At 38.3% G+C, this 17761-nt stretch overlaps 3 protein-coding genes across 3 annotated transcripts; all 3 read right to left on the bottom strand.

The window, feature by feature from the left end:
- Positions 1-532: 532 nt before the first annotated feature.
- Positions 533-3952, bottom strand: LOC311503734 (cell adhesion molecule 3-like; the record flags this gene model as incomplete). Its single annotated transcript, XM_084566608.1, has 7 exons — positions 533-778; positions 958-997; positions 1164-1239; positions 1588-1848; positions 1954-2259; positions 2525-2881; positions 3937-3952. 7 exons carry the CDS (start codon positions 3950-3952, stop codon positions 533-535), a joined length of 1302 nt encoding a protein of 433 aa, XP_084422734.1.
- Positions 3953-8100: 4148 nt separating this feature from the next.
- Positions 8101-10356, bottom strand: LOC311503733 (sialic acid-binding Ig-like lectin 10; the record flags this gene model as incomplete). The annotated part of the gene is made up of 7 exons (XM_084566607.1): positions 8101-8154; positions 8283-8319; positions 8431-8509; positions 8766-9026; positions 9132-9437; positions 9703-10102; positions 10324-10356. The coding sequence occupies 7 exons, from the start codon at positions 10354-10356 to the stop codon at positions 8101-8103; spliced, it is 1170 nt and encodes a 389-aa protein (XP_084422733.1).
- Positions 10357-15214: 4858 nt separating this feature from the next.
- Positions 15215-17397, bottom strand: LOC311503732 (cell adhesion molecule 3-like; the record flags this gene model as incomplete). Its single annotated transcript, XM_084566606.1, has 6 exons — positions 15215-15460; positions 15640-15679; positions 15846-15921; positions 16182-16442; positions 16548-16862; positions 17034-17397. 6 exons carry the CDS (start codon positions 17395-17397, stop codon positions 15215-15217), a joined length of 1302 nt encoding a protein of 433 aa, XP_084422732.1.
- Between the last annotated feature and the right edge of the window lie 364 nt (positions 17398-17761).

The raw sequence follows: 17761 nt of genomic DNA, 5'->3' as shown, positions 1-17761 counted from the left end.
TATTATTTATTATGGTTTAGGTTAGTTGGTTAGTCAGAGCTCTCACACAGGAAGTAGATGCATTCACACAGAAATTAACTAGACATAATCTCAACACTATTTTAATGAATGCAGACATGCTGGTTAACACAGTAAGAGGCTGTATTCATCTGTATGTGCAGAAATGGACAACAGAGGACTTGTAGTTCAATTTAGAAATACCTCAACTTCCCATTTTTTTACTGCAGGTTCACACACTTTGCACTTTGCAGGACATTACCTCTATTGTGAAAAAAACTCAAACAACAAAATATGTCCATGAAGATTAGAGTGAAATGCATCACAGAATAAAACTGAGCAATAAGAAGAAAAGATGAATCCTAACATGTTATCAGAAACAGGAATGAATTAAAGCGAGAAGCTGGAAATATATGAACAACAATCAGGAAGGAAAAATACATTTTCCTGTCTTTTTTTCTTTGTTAAATGAGTTGCATGAATAAAAACTTGCAACACATTAAATCTGAGTCTCTACACAAACAAAACACACTTCTCATTTTTTCTTGACTTCAGCATAGAGATAATCTGTGTCGTTAGCAGTCTGTGTTAATCTCTTTGCTGGTTTCTTGATGTTGACCTGTGCGTACACCGTGTCCTGCTGCTGTCCACTGTCCTGCACTGAGACAGAGGACGGGTCACGTCTCTGCTTGGAGAAGTTGATCTCTCCATAATGGATGTTTTCTTCTTCTTCTGTTTCACCTGCAGGTTCTTCAACAACCAGATCTTCACCTCTTTGACTCTATAAGAAATGAACCACATGTGATGTTTAGTGAGGAAGATCTTCACCTGAATCCTTCCTTATTAAATCATTACTTTTACTTTTTGAATACGTTGAGTAGACTGCTCTGATAGAGGTAATATATAAAGTAACTAAACACTGAGTCAGGTAGACTACAGAGAAGTTTAGTCATTACAAACCTGAGTCTGTTGTTGAGTTTGATGCCTTGACTTTAACCACCTGGAAAACATCAGAGGCTGTTAGATGAACTATACTGTGTTTTAGGGTCAATATATTTGACAGTAAAATGTTCAGACTGATGGGAAACAGATGTTTTTGGATGTGCAGCTAAAATGTCAGCGACAGTAACTGAGTCATGTTTGCTGCTTTGATATGTGATACTTACCAAACAAAGATGATCAAGCAGATGAGTACGATGAGCCCAATGATTCCTCCAAGAACTGGTTCCCAGTGTGAGGAGCCTAAAACAAGACATGATTTAATGTGGACGTATTGATATAATGAAATCAGATATAACTCTTACTGTGTCTGAGTGGATTCAGAAAAATAAATACTGAACGTTATTTACATTCAACATTTGGAGAAATCCCAGAAATCCCACAGAAGTGTGAGAGCTCTCTGTTCATAGAAAATAAAACCAAGTAAAACTAAAGTAGATAAGGAATATTCCTGCTGTGCTTTGGGCCATTGCACTGAAATTTCGTTTTGATGAAAATCTAAAAGACAAATAAAGTTGGTCTAAGTCTAACATCAGAAAAGAAACAAGAGAAAAAAAAATGAGAGCTGACTGAATTCACTTCTGCATTTACCTTCAACATTCAGATAAATCCATGGTGATGTCTGGTTACCAAGTTGATTTGAGGCCACACAGTAATAACCTCCTCCATCAGTCACGTTGAAGCTGTAGAAGTGTCCTTCAGATACGATCATGGGTCCATCTGTGCTGTTCTTGAACCAGGTGAAGCGTCTGACGGGAGGCTTGGCTCTGCTGGAGCAGGTCAGTTTCACCCAGCTACCTGCTGACACCAAACCTGATGGACTGATGGATGCTGAGGTGTCTTTAGGAGCATCTGAGGAAAATGTGACAGAGATTCACTTTATTCATCACAAACAGCTGACATCCCATGAATCATCATGTTCTGACAGGATCCAACAACAAACTCTGGTTGTCTTACATGAAACATTGAGAGTCTCTTGTGTCTCTGCTGTCTTGACGTCTTTTCCTTCATTCACAGGATATCTGACAGAACAGATGATGTTGTATCCATCATGTGTGTCTGACAGAGTGATGGTCTCCTGGATTTTAGTTGTAAAGGTCCCATCTGTGTTTTCCTCTATTTTGTTGTGAGGGTCTTGTTTTAGATTCCAGGTGAGTTGAGGAGGGGAGTGTGGACAGGGAGTGAAAGCTGAGCAGGTTATAGTGACAGACTCCTTCTCCTTCACATCACCTGAGATATTAATTCTGGGTCTCCAAGGAGAATCTGTGGTTTCACATCAAACACGTATTATTGTATTGAACTATTTATTAATTAGAGTTGTACCAGTATTTTCCCTAAATTTCATTATTTTATTTTGAGTTGTGAAAAAATGTATTTTATTGTCAGTAAAGCTCAGCTTTTAAATTTTTTTAATCATTCCACTTATTTTTACTGTTGATATCGAAGGGTTACAGAGTGTATTGACTGAAGATGAAACATATTTCACATTATGTTAAAAATCAATTGTAATTAATAAAACCTGTCTTACCTTTAACTGTTATTTGAAGAGGATCACAAACAGCTGTTGCTCTGAACGGCCAGTTCTCAATTCTGAAGTAGTATGTGTCTGAATGACTTGTGTTTATATTAGGAAACAGAGTGGTGCAGTTTTTATGACTCAGGTCTCCAGTAATATTCATCGGAGAGATGTTAACTGACCCACTACTGTTGAAGACTACATTATGTGGATAACTCCAAAAATTTGAGTTATTTTTAATCCACACTCCGAAGGTTTCTCTCCTGCTGTTAAATTCCTCTTTTCCTGGTTTCTCACTAAAGTTACATGGGATTTTCAAACAAGATCCACTCAGTGCTTCCATCTTCTTTGGTGCAGTAATGAAGAGGGCTGAATCACAATCAGCCCAAACACCTGTAAAACCAGACTAATGATGAACATCATGTGGATCAAAATGTGCCTGAACAGAAAGTTGATGAGACACAAACTCCAGTTCATCTGCAGCATGTTACATGTAGACCCTTTGAACAATGTGAGTAGAAAATATTTCAGACGAGAAATGATTCAAGTAATGTCTCCTAATAAAAGAGACTGAACAAACAGCTGACCTGAAAGAAAGAAGACACTCAGTAACATGTTGACTGTCACCACGTTCACACACAGGGCTGCCATGACACTCATCTCCTAAACTGGAAACAAAGACAAAAATTAAAAAATATCATTTGTTTTCTCTCAGGTTAAAAAAATTACATTTAAAAGAATAGTAATAGTTTTCTTACCAAATAAATCTTCAGTTAAAAAGAAACAAACAATATGGTTTTAATATCCAGTTATTTGTGAATTTCAGTTGATCAGCAGCAGATCAAATAACCAACTTCTCTGTTTAGTTGTCGTGGTGTAAAAGGAAACATCCAGACTTGACTTATTTTTTTTTATTATTATTACTTCTGCTAGTTATCACTGAATAAATGCAAAAATACAAGAAGTCTTCATCCTTCCTGCTTCATCTCTGTGAACGAGGAAGTCACCAATAGGACCCCAGGAAGAATAGCTGCAGTTCTGCTGCAGCTAATGGGGATCCAAATAAACAATAAACAATGAACAATTCATGGTCATTTTGAGCTGATCAGGGTGTGAATGGTTTATTAATTTCCAGTTACGTTCACTGTCTCACAACTGTCACTTACTGTCGATCACAGCTTTTCAATATTTATATCTACTGCAGAAGCAATGATATACTTATAAGGCAGAGCACAAAGAGGAACTTTGATAACATCATGGCTGAGAAAAAACATATGAGCTGCAGGCTGTGGAGAATTAAGTTTCCTGTCTTGAACTGTGATCAGTAAATGCAAGACATTCTCGTCCAGGCCTCTGTGTCTTTTAACATGAACTAACATCTTGTATGAGCTCACAGTGAAGGTGTGAACTCAGTGTTTCTTTACTTGAGTGTAGGACCATCAACAGTCTGTGTGAAGCTGTTTTCTGTCCTGCACTGAGACGGAGGAAGGTTCAGATCTCTGCTGAGAGAAGTGGACGTCTTCCTCTGGTACTTGAAGTTCTCTTCACCTGTTTGACTCTGTGAACAGACCTGTAGTTATTTATAGTTTGTTGAAATTGCACAATTCATGAAAAACAACAATTATGGCAAGTTACACTGTTGTTTGTTATATTGATATATGTTGAGGCTAGGGTCCTCTGTGGATCATCCCAGATACTTGATCAGTTTGGGATCTAGTGAATTTGGAGGCCAGATCAACAGCTTGTGCTGTTCTTCATGTTTTTTTTTTTTTAGTTGTTCCTAAACCGTTTTTGTGTGTGTGCCTGTGTCAGGCTGCATCCTGCTGGGGATGGCTGCTGCCATCAAGAAGTGTCATTGCTATGGGCTTGGGGTGCCTGGTCTGGTCTAGGTGGGTGCTACATGTCTAAGTAACATTCACACATTTGAATACCAAGTCCAAATGTTTCCCAGCAGAATATTCCATTCTCACAAGATCCACACATTTGAATACCTGTCATAATATTTTGGCTGATCGGTACATGTTCTATTATTTTAATTTTTATTTGTATTATCTCTGATCCTTATGCTTTTACAAAGCATTATATCTATTGCCAGTCCATCATAACATTTTAGTTTCCTGTATATTTAGCTGAAGTCATGTTGGAACAGCAGCGACTGAGGGCAGCTATATGTGGAGATGTAAACTGTGTTCAACTTCCCTTCAGTCAGTGTCGTCACACAGGGAGACATTATTTGTAAATAACTTTTGGATTTCCTCTTTTGACTGGCAGCCTTTCAGTTTCATCATGCCACCACCACAGTCTCCCTCTCACTGGCAGACACACATGTGGAGATTATTATTGTCTTAGTCAGAGTTTATGGACACAGGAGTTCCCTCATGAAGGTATGCTTTAACACTGACCTTATTTTAAACATGATGAGGAGGATTTTAAAGATATTTATTGGGTTGTAACTAACAGAATGTTCAGGAAACATGACTTACACTATTTATTGTAAAGAAGTTGTGCAAACTGTTCACCACAGGGTGGCTTACAGATGGGTAGGTTCTTCTTCCTGCAGCTGTTGATGGTCAGAAAGTGTTCTGCAGAGGAGAGATTGAGCAGCACCAAGCTCCTAACCATTTTAATTAAATCTGTCACTCATAGATGTTTATTAATTTAGTGACTTTTTCTGTTTTCTTTGCAGTGCCAGCCGAGACTTAAAGATGACACTTGCGCCTAAATACAACAAAATACTTTTCTTATCTGTGTTTTCAGAGGTGATTCTGGAGTTAATTGGTTCATTTCTCCTCTAGACTTGATCAACGGACAACAGAGCTGGACTCACTGCTCTGCTAGCAAACATAAACTAATGTGATTCTACTGGAAGTTATTTTACGTAATAGTTGTAGGAGACACCACAGGGGACCCCCACCTGTCACTGAAAACATATCAAAGCAAAGCCAACATATCTAAGACTATCCTCTTGTCGGCTTTGTCAGCCTCAGACTAAAAGTGTGTGTACATGTATCTCAATCAGGGACAAAAGGCTAAAATGGATAAAGAAGCTTCCATAAAGGCATCATTTAGAGCTTTCATTTAAGTTGAAAGGATGCTTAATGTTGTTTAAAAAGAACAAAGAGGTTCCAGAAATTCGCATGTTCAACTCTTCATGAACAACCAGACTGTCCTACATCATAAATAGTATCTGACAACATCAGCAGAGTTGCAGTTAAATAGAAATTGACATAATTACGTGATGATTTACACTATATTTGAAATAAAACGTTGGCTGTCGCAATCTGAACCAACAACAGCACACGTTTACAATAGTTGCAGAAAAGCGTTAAAATAACAAACCTGTAGGTTTAAACATTAAAATATAAAAAGCAGTGACATGTTTCTTACCAGATGAGTCTGCAGGTGAAACAAAGACTGTAGAACGTTTTGATATCAGTGGTTTTGAACTTGAGCAGATCAGAAAGAGATCAAGTAACAACTTCCCTGTTAAACCTACTTTGAAAGAAGGTGGACGTTATATATTAAGACTGAGAGCACAGTTGGTTTGGTTGTACAGCCACAACATATCACATGACTTCCTGCTTATCTTGTGTTATTCAGGACATATTAATTTGTGGACACTTAAGTTCATCAGGCGTTAATGACTAATTCAAACTTTTAGACCTGGCATTCATTCATGTGGATGTTACTTAGACATGGAGCACCCACCTAGACCAGACCAGGCACTCCCACCCCATAGCAATGACACTCCTTGATGGCAGCAGCCATCTCGAGCAGGATGCAGCCTGACACAGACACACACACAAAAACAGTTTAGGAACAACTAAAAAATCATGAAGAACAGCACAAGGTGTTGACCTGGCCTCCAAATTAACAAGATCCCAAACTGATCAAGTATCTGTGGGATGATCCACAGAGGCTCCTCCCCTCAAACGCCCCCACTAACAATATTCTGTTGCCAGACACTACAGGACACCCTCAGAAGGCCCATGTTTCATGTTTTGCACATATTATGTTTTATTTTTGTCCACCTCAATTATTAAAAGTAACGAGACAGTGAAGGATGATTTGAGATCATCCTGACACCAGACTGACTCAAACTAACTGAAAACATAAAGGAAGTCTGTCACTTGTTTGACGTCCTTCCCTCTCTCTCTGTTGTTTGAACAAAGTTTACTTCATTTTCTCCGTTCACCTCACACCACTGCTCTCTGGAAACTTCACTATGGTTTTTCTGCCACACTCATGTTGAGTAGTTGTTTATAACTGATCAACTATTATTATTAAGCTTCCTGGAAACATCTAATTCAAATTGATTAAGTGTGTAGAGACTGAAATTCCTTCTTTTCTGAATCAGTGTGATTTGTAGAAAAGCAAAGAAATAAAAAGAAGACATGTGAGGTAAAACCCTCTGAGGAACATAAATACATGACTGTAGGATGTTTGAGCAGCACCTTAGCACTGTCTGTCTGTGCTGCACCTTCTCTCACCACAAGGGGGAGCTCACCGTCCTGAAATATACATCACACTATTTAAATGTACAGTATGGTGTTCCTTCCTCACTTTAACCAATCACAACCTCTGTCTGTGGGCCAATCATTTTGTCTGCTGTCATTTTTAAAACTCCTCCTTTCTCTGCTGCTCTCAGTTCTCATTTCACTGTCAGATCCATTCAGCCCTCCTCCACCTCACTGATGTCTCAGCATCCACACCTCCTCGTTCTTCACTCCTCCTCCACTACTACCAGGGTCTACACTCTATCAGTTAAGTTTATGTTTCTGTACAGCTTGTTGAATGAACTTTACCTACATTAGCTGATCTTAGCTCTGTTCCTGCTCCATGTTTTATTATTTATTATGGTTTAGGTTAGTTGGTTAGTCATAGCTCTCACACAGGAAGTAGATGCATTCACACAGAAATGACCCAGACATAATCTCAACACTATTTTAATATATGCAGACATGCTGGTTAACACAGTTAGAGGTTGTATTCATCTGTATGTGTAGAAATGGATGACAGAGGACTTGTAGTTACACTTGGTAATACCTCAACTTCCCTTTTCTTTACTGCAGGTTCACACACTTCGCACTTTGCAGGACATTACCTCTATTATGAAAAAAGCTCAAACAACAAATTATGTCCATGAAGATTAGAGCCAAATGCATCACAGAATAAAACTGAGCAATATGAAGAAAATATGAATCCTAACATGTTATCAGAAACAGGAGTGAATTAAAGCGAGAAGCTGGAAATATATGAACAATAATCAGGAAGGCAAAATAAAATTACTGTACATTCATCTTATAGAGATTATTGATGAAGCTGTATTTGATTCAGCGTTTTCTCCATAAAAGAAAAAAAAATCATCAACACTGAAGATCATCTGAATACAATTTCATATTCAATTCTTGATCTTATACAAAACAACATTATTTCACATGTACAGACCTGGATGATGCTGTGATCCACTAAAAAAAAACCCACATTTCACTAAATAAGTAACACATGTGCAGGTATAAACAAGGAATCAGAAATAAGAAATCATTCCACTGACAATGAACTTGATATCTTGCTCCTCTCCTTGTGGCTCATGAAGATTGAATCTCAATCACTCTGTTGACATCGTCTTCTTCTTCTGTGTCCTGTTTAAAAGGAACAACAGAGGGAGAGGTCAGCTCAATATGTGATGACGATTTATGGCTTAACTTCACAGGTAGTACAGTTGTTTAGATAATTATTATAATAACAACAACAATCTCAGCTATCTCACCTTCTCTGGTTTGTTGGAGAATCTTGATCGAAACCAGCTGAAAGAAAAAGAGAAGATGAATAAATATTAACAGATGTTAAACACTGAACATTTAAAAACAAACGATCTCCAGCTGCAAAGAATCATATCAGAGAAAAGTTTGTCTCACCACTCAAAGATGATGATTGTACTGTAGAGAATTACAATTCCCAGGATTGTAACTGGAACGTGGACATCAACCCCAAACCCTGGATCATCAGAAATAACACAGCATGGTTACCTTCTCCTTAGTAGAAGATTATTTGACTCTAAATCATCATCAACTTTCATTCCAGCTCTTTGCAGACTTGACAAATTTAAACTGATCTCCTGATGAAACTTGTATATTATGAACCACAATCTTAAGCACTTCAGTAAATCTGCTCAAACCAAAATGAAATGTGAAACAAGGAATATCAAGAGTCAAACTGACTAAGTTGAAATGTTTTCAGCAATGATATTTACCTTCAACATTCAGATGAATCCATGGTGACGTCTGGTTACCAAGTTGATTTGAGGCCACACAGTAATAAACTCTTCCATCAGTCACATTGAAGCTGTAGAAGTGTCCTTCAGATACGATCATGGGTCCATCTTTGCTGTTCTTGAACCAGGTGAAGCGTCTGACGGGAGGCTTGGCTCTGCTGGAGCAGGTCAGTTTCACCCAGCTACCTGCTGACACCAAACCTGATGGACTGATGGATGCTGAGGTGTTTTTAGGAGCATCTGAGGAAAATGTGACAGAGATTCACTTTATTCATCACAAACAGCTGACATCCCATGAATCATCATGTGCTGACAGGATCCAACAACAAACTCTGGTTGTCTTACATGAAACATTGAGAGTCTCTTGTGTCTCTGCTGTCTTGAAGACTTTTCCTTCATTCACAGGATATCTGACAGAACAGGTGATGTTGTTTCCATCATGTGTGTCTGACAGAGTGATGGTCTCGTGGATTTTAGTTGTAAAGGTCCCATCTGTGTTTTCCTCTATTTTGTTGCGAGGGTCTTGTTGGAGATTCCAGGTGAGTTGAGGAGGGGAGTGTGGACAGGGAGTGAAAGCTGAGCAGGTTACAGTGACAGACTCCTTCTCCTTCACATCACCTGAGATATTAATTCTGGGTCTCCAAGGAGAATCTGTGGTTTCACATCAAACACATATTATTGTATTGAACTATTTATTAATTAGAGTTGTACCAGTATTTTCCCTAAATTTCATTATTTTATTTTGAGTTGTGAAAAAATGTATTTTATTGTTAGTAAAGCTCAGCTTTTAATTTTTTTTTATCATTCCACTTATTTTTACTGTTGATATCGAAAGGTTACAGAGTGTATTGACTGAAGATGAAACATATTTCACATTATGTTAAAAATCAATTGTAATTAATAAAACCTGCCTTACCTTTAACTGTTATTTGAAGAGGATCACAAACAGCTGTTGCTCTGAATGGCCAGTTCTCAATTCTGAAGTAGTATGTGTCTGAATGACTTGTGTTTATATTAGAAAACAGAGTGGTGCAGTTTTTATGACTCAGGTCTCCAGTAATATTCATCGGAGAGATGTTAACTGACCCACTACTGTTGAAGACTACATTATGTGGATAACTCCAAAAATTTGAGTTATTTTTAATCCACACTCCGAAGGTTTCTCTCCTGCTGTTAAATTCCTCTTTTCCTGGTTTCTCACTAAAGTTACATGGGATTTTCAAACAAGATCCACTCAGTGCTTCCATCTTCTTTGGTGCAGTAATGAAGAGGTCTGGTGTTAGTTTACAATCAGCCCAAACACCTGTAAAACCAGACTAATGATAAACATCATGTGGATGAAAATCTGCCTAAAGAGAAAGTTGATGAGACACAAACTCCAGTTCATCTGCAGCATGTTACATGTAGACCCTTTGAACAATGTCAGTAGAAAATATTTCAGACTAGAAATGATTCAAGTAATGTCTCCAAATAAAAGAGACTGAACAAACAGCTGACCTGAAAGAAAGAAGACACTCAGTAACATGTTGACTGTCACCACGTTCACACACAGGGCTGCCATGACACTCATCTCCTAGACTGGAAACAAAGACAAAAATTAAAAAATATCATTTGTTTTCTCTCAGGTTAAAAAAAATACATTTAAAAGAATAGTAATAGTTTTCTTACCAAATAAATCTTCAGTTAAAAAGAAACAAACAATATGGTTTTAATATCCAGTTATTTGTGAATTTCAGTTGATCAGCAGCAGATCAAATAACCAACTTGTCTGTTTAGTTGTCGTTGTGTAAAAGGAAACATCCAGACTTGACTTATTTTTTTTTATTATTATTACTTCTGCTAGTTATCACTGAATAAATGCAAAAATACAAGAAGTCTTCATCCTTCCTGCTTCATCTCTGTGAACGAGGAAGTCACCAATAGGACCCCAGGAAGAATAGCTGCAGTTCTGCTGCAGCTAATGGGGATCCAAATAAACAATAAACAATAAACAATTCATGGTCATTTTGAGCTGATCAGGGTGTGAATGGTTTATTAATTTCCAGATACGTTCACTGTCTCACAACTGTCACTTACAGTCGATCACAGCTTTTCAATATTTACATCTACTGCAGATGCAATGATATACTTATAAGGCAGAACACAAAGAGGAACTTTGATAACATCATGGCTGAGAAAAAACATATGAGCTGCAGGATGTGGAGAATTAAGTTTCCTGTTTTGAACTGTGATCAGTAAATGCAACATATTCTCGGCCAGGCCTCTGTGTCTTTTAACATGAACTAACGTCTTGTATGAGCTCACAGTGAAGGTGTGAACTCAGTGTTTCTTTACTTGAGTGTAGAGATCCTCTGGACCGTCAACAGTCTGTGTGAAGCTGTTTTCTGTCCTGCACTGAGACAGAGGAAGGTTCAGATCTCTGATGAGAGAAGTGGACGTCTTCCTCTGGTATTTGAAGATCTCTTCACCTGTTTGACTCTGTGAACAGACCTGTAGTTATTTATAGTTTGTTGAAATTGCACAATTCATGAACAACAACAATTATGGCAAGTTACACTGTTGTTTGTTATATTGATATATGTTGAGGCTAGGGTCCTCTGTGGATCATCCCACAGATACTTGATCAGTTTGGGATCTAGTGAATTTGGAGGCCAGATCAACAGCTTGTGCTGTTCTTCATGTTTTTTTTTTTTAGTTGTTCCTAAAGCGTTTTTGTGTGTGTGCCTGTGTCAGGCTGCATCCTGCTGGGGATGGCTGCTGCCTTCAAGGAGTGTCATTGCTATGGGCTTGGGGTGCCTGGTCTGGTCTAGGTGGGTGCTACATGTCTAAGTAACATCCACACATTTGAATTCCAAGTCCAAATGTTTCCCAGCAGAATATTCCATTCTCACAAGATCCACACATTTGAATACCTGTCATAATATTTTGGCTGATCGGTACATGTTCTATTATTTTAATTTTTATTTGTATTATCTCTGATCCTTATGCTTTTACAAAGCATTATATCTATTTGCCAGTCCATCATAACATTTTAGTTTCCTGTATATTTAGCTGAAGTCATGTTGGAACAGAAGCGACTGAGGGCAGCTATATGTGGAGATGTAAACTGTGTTCAACTTCCTTTCAGTCAGTGTCGTCACACACGGAGACATTTTCTGTAAATAATTTTTGGATTTCCTCTTTTGATTGGCAGCCTTTCAGTTTCATCATGCCACCACCACAGTCTCCCTCTCACTGGCAGACACACGTGGAGATTATTATTGTCTTATTAAGAGTTTATGGATACATAGTTCCCTCATGAAGGTATGCTTTAACACTGACCTTATTTTAAACATCATGAGGAGGATTTGAAAGATATTTATTGGATTGTAACTAACAGAATGTTCAGGAAACATGACTTGCACTATTTATTGTAAAGAACTTGTGCAAACTGTTCACCACAGGGTGGCTTACAGATGGCTAGCTTCTTCTTCCTGCAGCTGTTGATGGTCAGAAAGTGTTCTGCAGAGGAGAGATTGAGCAGCACCAAGCTCCTAACCATTTTAATTAAATCTCTCACTCATAGATGTTTATTAATTTAGTGACTTTTTCTGTTTTCTTTGCAGTGCCAGCCGAGACTTAAAGATGACACTTGCGCCTAAATACAACAAAATACTTTTCTTATCTGTGTTTTCAGAAGTGATTCTGGAGTAAATTGGTTCATTTCTCCTCTAGACTTGATCAACGGACAACAGAGCTGGACTCACTGCTCTGCTAGCAAACATAAACTAATGTGATTCTAGTGGAAGTTACTTTAGTTAATAGTTGTAGGAGACCCCACAGGGGACCCCCACCTGTCACTGAAAACATATCAAAGCAAATCCAACATATCTATGACTATCCTCTTGTTGACTTTGTCAGCCTCAGACTAAATGTGTGTGTACATGTATCTCTATAGGGAACAGAGGTTTAAAAGGCTAAAATAGATAAAGAAGCTTTTTTTATTTTTACATTTTCCATAAAGGCATCATTTAGAGCTTTCATTTAAGTTGAAAGGATGTTTAATATTGTTTTAAAAGAACAAAGAGGTTCCTTAAATTCACATGTTCAACTCTTCATGAACAACCAGACTGTCATACATCATTAATAGTATCTGACAACATCAGTAGAGTTGAATTTAAATATGAAATTGACATAAAACGTGATGATTTACACTATATTTGAAATAAAGCGTTGGCTTACGCAATCCGAACCAACCACAACACGCGTTTCCAAGAGTTGCAGAAAAGCAGTAAAATAACAAACTTGTAGGTTAAAACATTAAAATATAAAAAGCAGTGACATGTTTCTTACCAGATGAGTCTGCAGGTGAAACAAAGACTGTAGAACGTTTTGATATCAGTGGTTTTGAACTTGAGCAGATCAGAAAGAGACCAAGTAACAACTTCCCTGTTAAACCTACTTTGAAAGAAGGCGGACGTTATACATTAAGACTGTGAGCACAGTTGGTTTGGTTGTACAGCCACAACATATCACATGACTTCCTGCTTATCTTGTGTTATTCAGGACATATTAATTTGTGGACACTTAAGTTCATCAGGCGTTAATGACTAATTCAAACTTTTGGACCTGGCATTCATTCATGTGGATGTTACTTAGACATGTAGCACCCACCTAGACCAGACCAGACACCCCCACCCCATAGCAATGACACTCCTTGATGGCAGCAGCCATCCCCAGCAGGATGCAGCCTGACACACACACACACACAAAAACAGTTTAGGAACAACTAAAAAATCATGAAGAACAGCACAAGGTGTTGACCTGGCCTCCAAATTCACAAGATCCCAAACTGATCAAGTATCTGTGGGATGATCCACAGAGGACCCTCCCCTCAAAGGCCCCCACTAACAATATTCTGTTGCCAGACACCACAGGACACCCTCAGAAGGCCCATGTTTCATGTTTTGCACATATTATGTTTTATTTTTGTCCACCTCAATTATTAAAAGTAACGAGACAGTGAAGGATGATTTGAGATCATCCTGACACCAGACTGACTCAAACTAACTGAAAACATAAAGGAAGTCTGTCACTTGTTTGACGTCCTTCCCTCTTTCTCTGTTGTTTGAACAAAGTTTACTTCATTTTCTCCGTTCACCTCACACCACTGCTTTCTGGAAACTTCACTGTGGCTTTTCTGCCACACTCATGTTGAGTAGTTGTTTATAACTGATCAACTATTATTATTAAGCTTCCTGGAAACATCTAATTCAAATTGATTCAGTGTGTAGAGACTGAAATCCCTTCTTTTCTGAATCAGTGTGATTTGTAGAAAAGCAAAGAAATAAAAAGAAGACATGTGAGGTAAAACCCTCTGAGGAACATAAATACATGACTGTAGGATGTTTGAGCAGCACCTTTGCACTGTCTGTCTGTGCTGCACCTTCTCTCACCACAAGGGGGAGCTCACCGTCCTGAAATATACATCACACTATTTACATGTACAGTATGGTGTTCCTTCCACACTTTAACCAATCACAACCTCTGTCTGTGGGCCAATCATTTTGTCTGCTGTCATTTTAAAACTCCTCCTTTCTCTGCTGCTCTCAGTTCTCATTTCACTGTCAGATCCATTCAGCCCTCCTCCACCTCACTGATGTCTCAGCATCCACACCTCCTCGTTCTTCACTCCTCCTCCACTACTACCAGGGTCTACACTCTATCAGTTAAGTTTATGTTTCTGTACAGCTTGTTGAATGAACTTTAACTACATCATCTGATCTAAGCTCTGTTCCTGCTCCATGTTTTATTATTTATTATGGTTTAGGTTAGTTGGTTAGTCAGAGCTCTCACACAGGAAGTAAATGCATTCACACAGAAATGAACCAGACATAATCTCAACACTATTTTAATGAATGCAGACATGCTGGTTAACACAGTAAGAGGCTGTATTCATCTGTATGTGCAGAAATGGACTACAGAGGACTTGTAGTTAAACTTGGAAATACCTCAACTTCCTTTTTTTTTTTTCTGTAGGTTCACACACTTTGTACTTTGCAGGACGTTACCTATTGTGAAAAAAAAAAGTACAAAATATGTCCATGAAGATTAGAGTGAAATGCATCACAGAATAAAACTGAGTAATAATAAGAAAAGATGAATCCTCACATGTTATCAGAAACAGGAGTGAATTAAAGCGAGAAGCTGGAAATATATGAACAACAATCAGGAAGGAAAAAGAAAATAAGACACAATGTTTTATGTTATAAATCACACAACAACATCTGCTGTATGTGAGGTCAGCACATAGATATGGACATGGTGATAAATGAAACACAAATGAATAATGACATCATCCAGTCTGTTTTTTTCTTTGTTAAATGAATTGCATGAATAAAACTTGCAGCACATTAAATCTGAGTCTCTACACAAACAAAACACACTTTTCATTTTTTCTTGACTTCAGCATAGAGACATTCTGTGTCGTTAGCAGTCTGTGTTAATCTCTTTGCTGGTTTGTTGATGTTGACCTGTGCGTACACCGTGTCCTGCTGCTGTCCACTGTCCTGCACTGAGACAGAGGACGGGTCACGTCTCTGCTTGGAGAAGTTGATCTCTCCATAATGGATGTTTTCTTCTTCTTCTGTTTCACCTGCAGGTTCTTCAACAACCAGATCTTCACCTCTTTGACTCTACAAGAAATGAACCACATGTGATGTTTCGTGAGGAAGATCTTCACCTGAATCCTTCCTTATTAAATCATTACTTTTACTTTTTGAATACGTTGAGTAGACTGCTCTGATAGAGGTAATATATAAAGTAACTAAACACTGAGTCAGGTAGACTACAGAGAAGTTTAGTCATTACAAACCTGAGTCTGTTGTTGAGTTTGATGCCTTGACTTTAACCACCTGGAAAACATCAGAGGCTGTTAGATGAACTATACTGTGTTTTAGGGTCAATATATTTGACAGTAAAATGTTGAGACTGATGGGAAACAGATATTTTTGGATGTGCAGCTAAAATGTCAGCGACAGTAACTGAGTCATGTTTGCTGCTTTGATATGTGATACTTACCAAACAAAGATGATCAAGCAGATGAGTACGATGATCCCAATGATTCCTCCAAGAACTGGTTTCCAGTGTGAGGAGCCTAAAACAAGACATGATTTGATGTGGACGTATTGATATAATGAAACCAGAAATAACTCTTACTGTGTTTGAGTGGATTCAGAAAAATAAATACTGAATGATATTTACCTTCAACAGTCAGATTAATCCCAGTAACTGAAGTCTGCGAGCTCTCTGTTCATAGAAAATAAAACCAAGTGAAACTAAAGTAGACATAGAACATCAGAAAAGAAACAAGAGGGAAAAAAGACGACAGCAGACTGACTTCATTTCTTCATTTACCTTCAACATTCAGATGAATCCATGGTGACGTCTGGTTACCAAGTTGATTTGAGGCCACACAGTAATAACCTCCTCCATCAGTCACATTGAAGCTGTAGAAGTGTCCTTCAGATACATTCATGGGTCCATCTTTGCTGTTCTTGAACCAGGTGAAGCGTCTGACGGGAGGCTTGGCTCTGCTGGAGCAGGTCAGGTTCACCCAGCTACCTGCTGACACCAAACCTGATGGACTGATGGATGCTGAGGTGTCTTTAGGAGCATCTGAGGAAAATGTGACAGAGATTCACTTTATTCATCACAAACAGCTGACATCCCATGAATCATCATGTGCTGACAGGATCCAACAACAAACTCTATTTGTCTTACATGAAACACTGAGAGTCTCTAGTGTCTCTGCTGTCTTGACGTCTTTTCCTTCATTCTCAGGATATCTGACAGAACAGATGATGTTGTATCCATCATGTGTGTCTGACAGAGTGATGGTCTCCTGGATTTTAGTTGTAAAGGTCCCATCTGTGTTTTCCTCTATTTTGTAGTGAGGGTCTTGTTGGAGATTCCAGGTGAGTTGAGGAGGGGAGTGTGGACAGGGAGTGAAAGCTGAGCAGGTTATAGTGACAGACTCCTTCTCTTTCACATCACCTGAGATATTAATGCTGGGTTTTGAAGGTCTCCAAGGAGAATCTGGGGCTTTGAGCAAATTTAACATCAGGTTTAGTTGTTTTCATTTTTCCTCCTTTGTACTGACCATAAGAAAAACTGTTGAGATGGTTTAGCATTACAGAGTTTATGGACTAAGGTAGAACTGCTTTTACATTTTATTCAAGTAAAGTGAAATTATAAAACCTGTCTCACCTTTAACTGTTATTTGAAGAGGATCACAAACAGCTGTTGCCTTGAACGGCCAGTTCTCAATTCTGAAGTAGTATGTGTCTGAATGACTTGTCTTTAAATTAGAAAACAGAGTGGTGCAGTTTTTCTGACTCAGGTCTCCAGTAATATTCATTTGATAGATGTTAACTGACTTACTATTGTTAAAGACTACATTATTTGGATTTGGGCCGAAATATGGGTTATTTTTAATCCACACTCCGAAGGTTTCTCTGCTGCTGTCAAACTCTTTTCCTGGTTTCTCTCTATAGTTACATGGGATTTTCAAACAAGATCCACTCATTGCTTCCATCTTCTTTGGTGCAGTAATGAAGAGGGCTGAATCCATATCACATTGAGCCCAAACACCTGTAAAACCAGACTAATGACGAACATCATGTGCATCAAAATCTGCCTGAAGAGAAAGTTGATGAGACACAAACTCCAGTTCATCTGCAGCATGTTACATGTAGACCCTTTGAACAATGTCAGTAGAAAATATTTCAGACTGGAAATGATTCAAGTAATGTCTCCAAATAAAAGATACTGAACAAACAGCTGACCTGAAAGAAAGAAGACAGTCAGTAACATGTTGACTGTCACCACGTTCACACACGGGGCTGCCATGACACTCATCCTAGACTGGAAACAAAGACAAAAACTATGTGACAGTAACATATTTTAATCAAATCTTTGCTTTAAAGATCTTTATC

This window comes from Chelon labrosus, assembly GCF_963514085.1.
Source record: "Chelon labrosus genome assembly, chromosome: 18".
Classification (NCBI taxonomy): Eukaryota; Metazoa; Chordata; class Actinopteri; order Mugiliformes; family Mugilidae; genus Chelon; species Chelon labrosus.
This window is presented reverse-complemented; position numbering and strand designations above follow the sequence as displayed.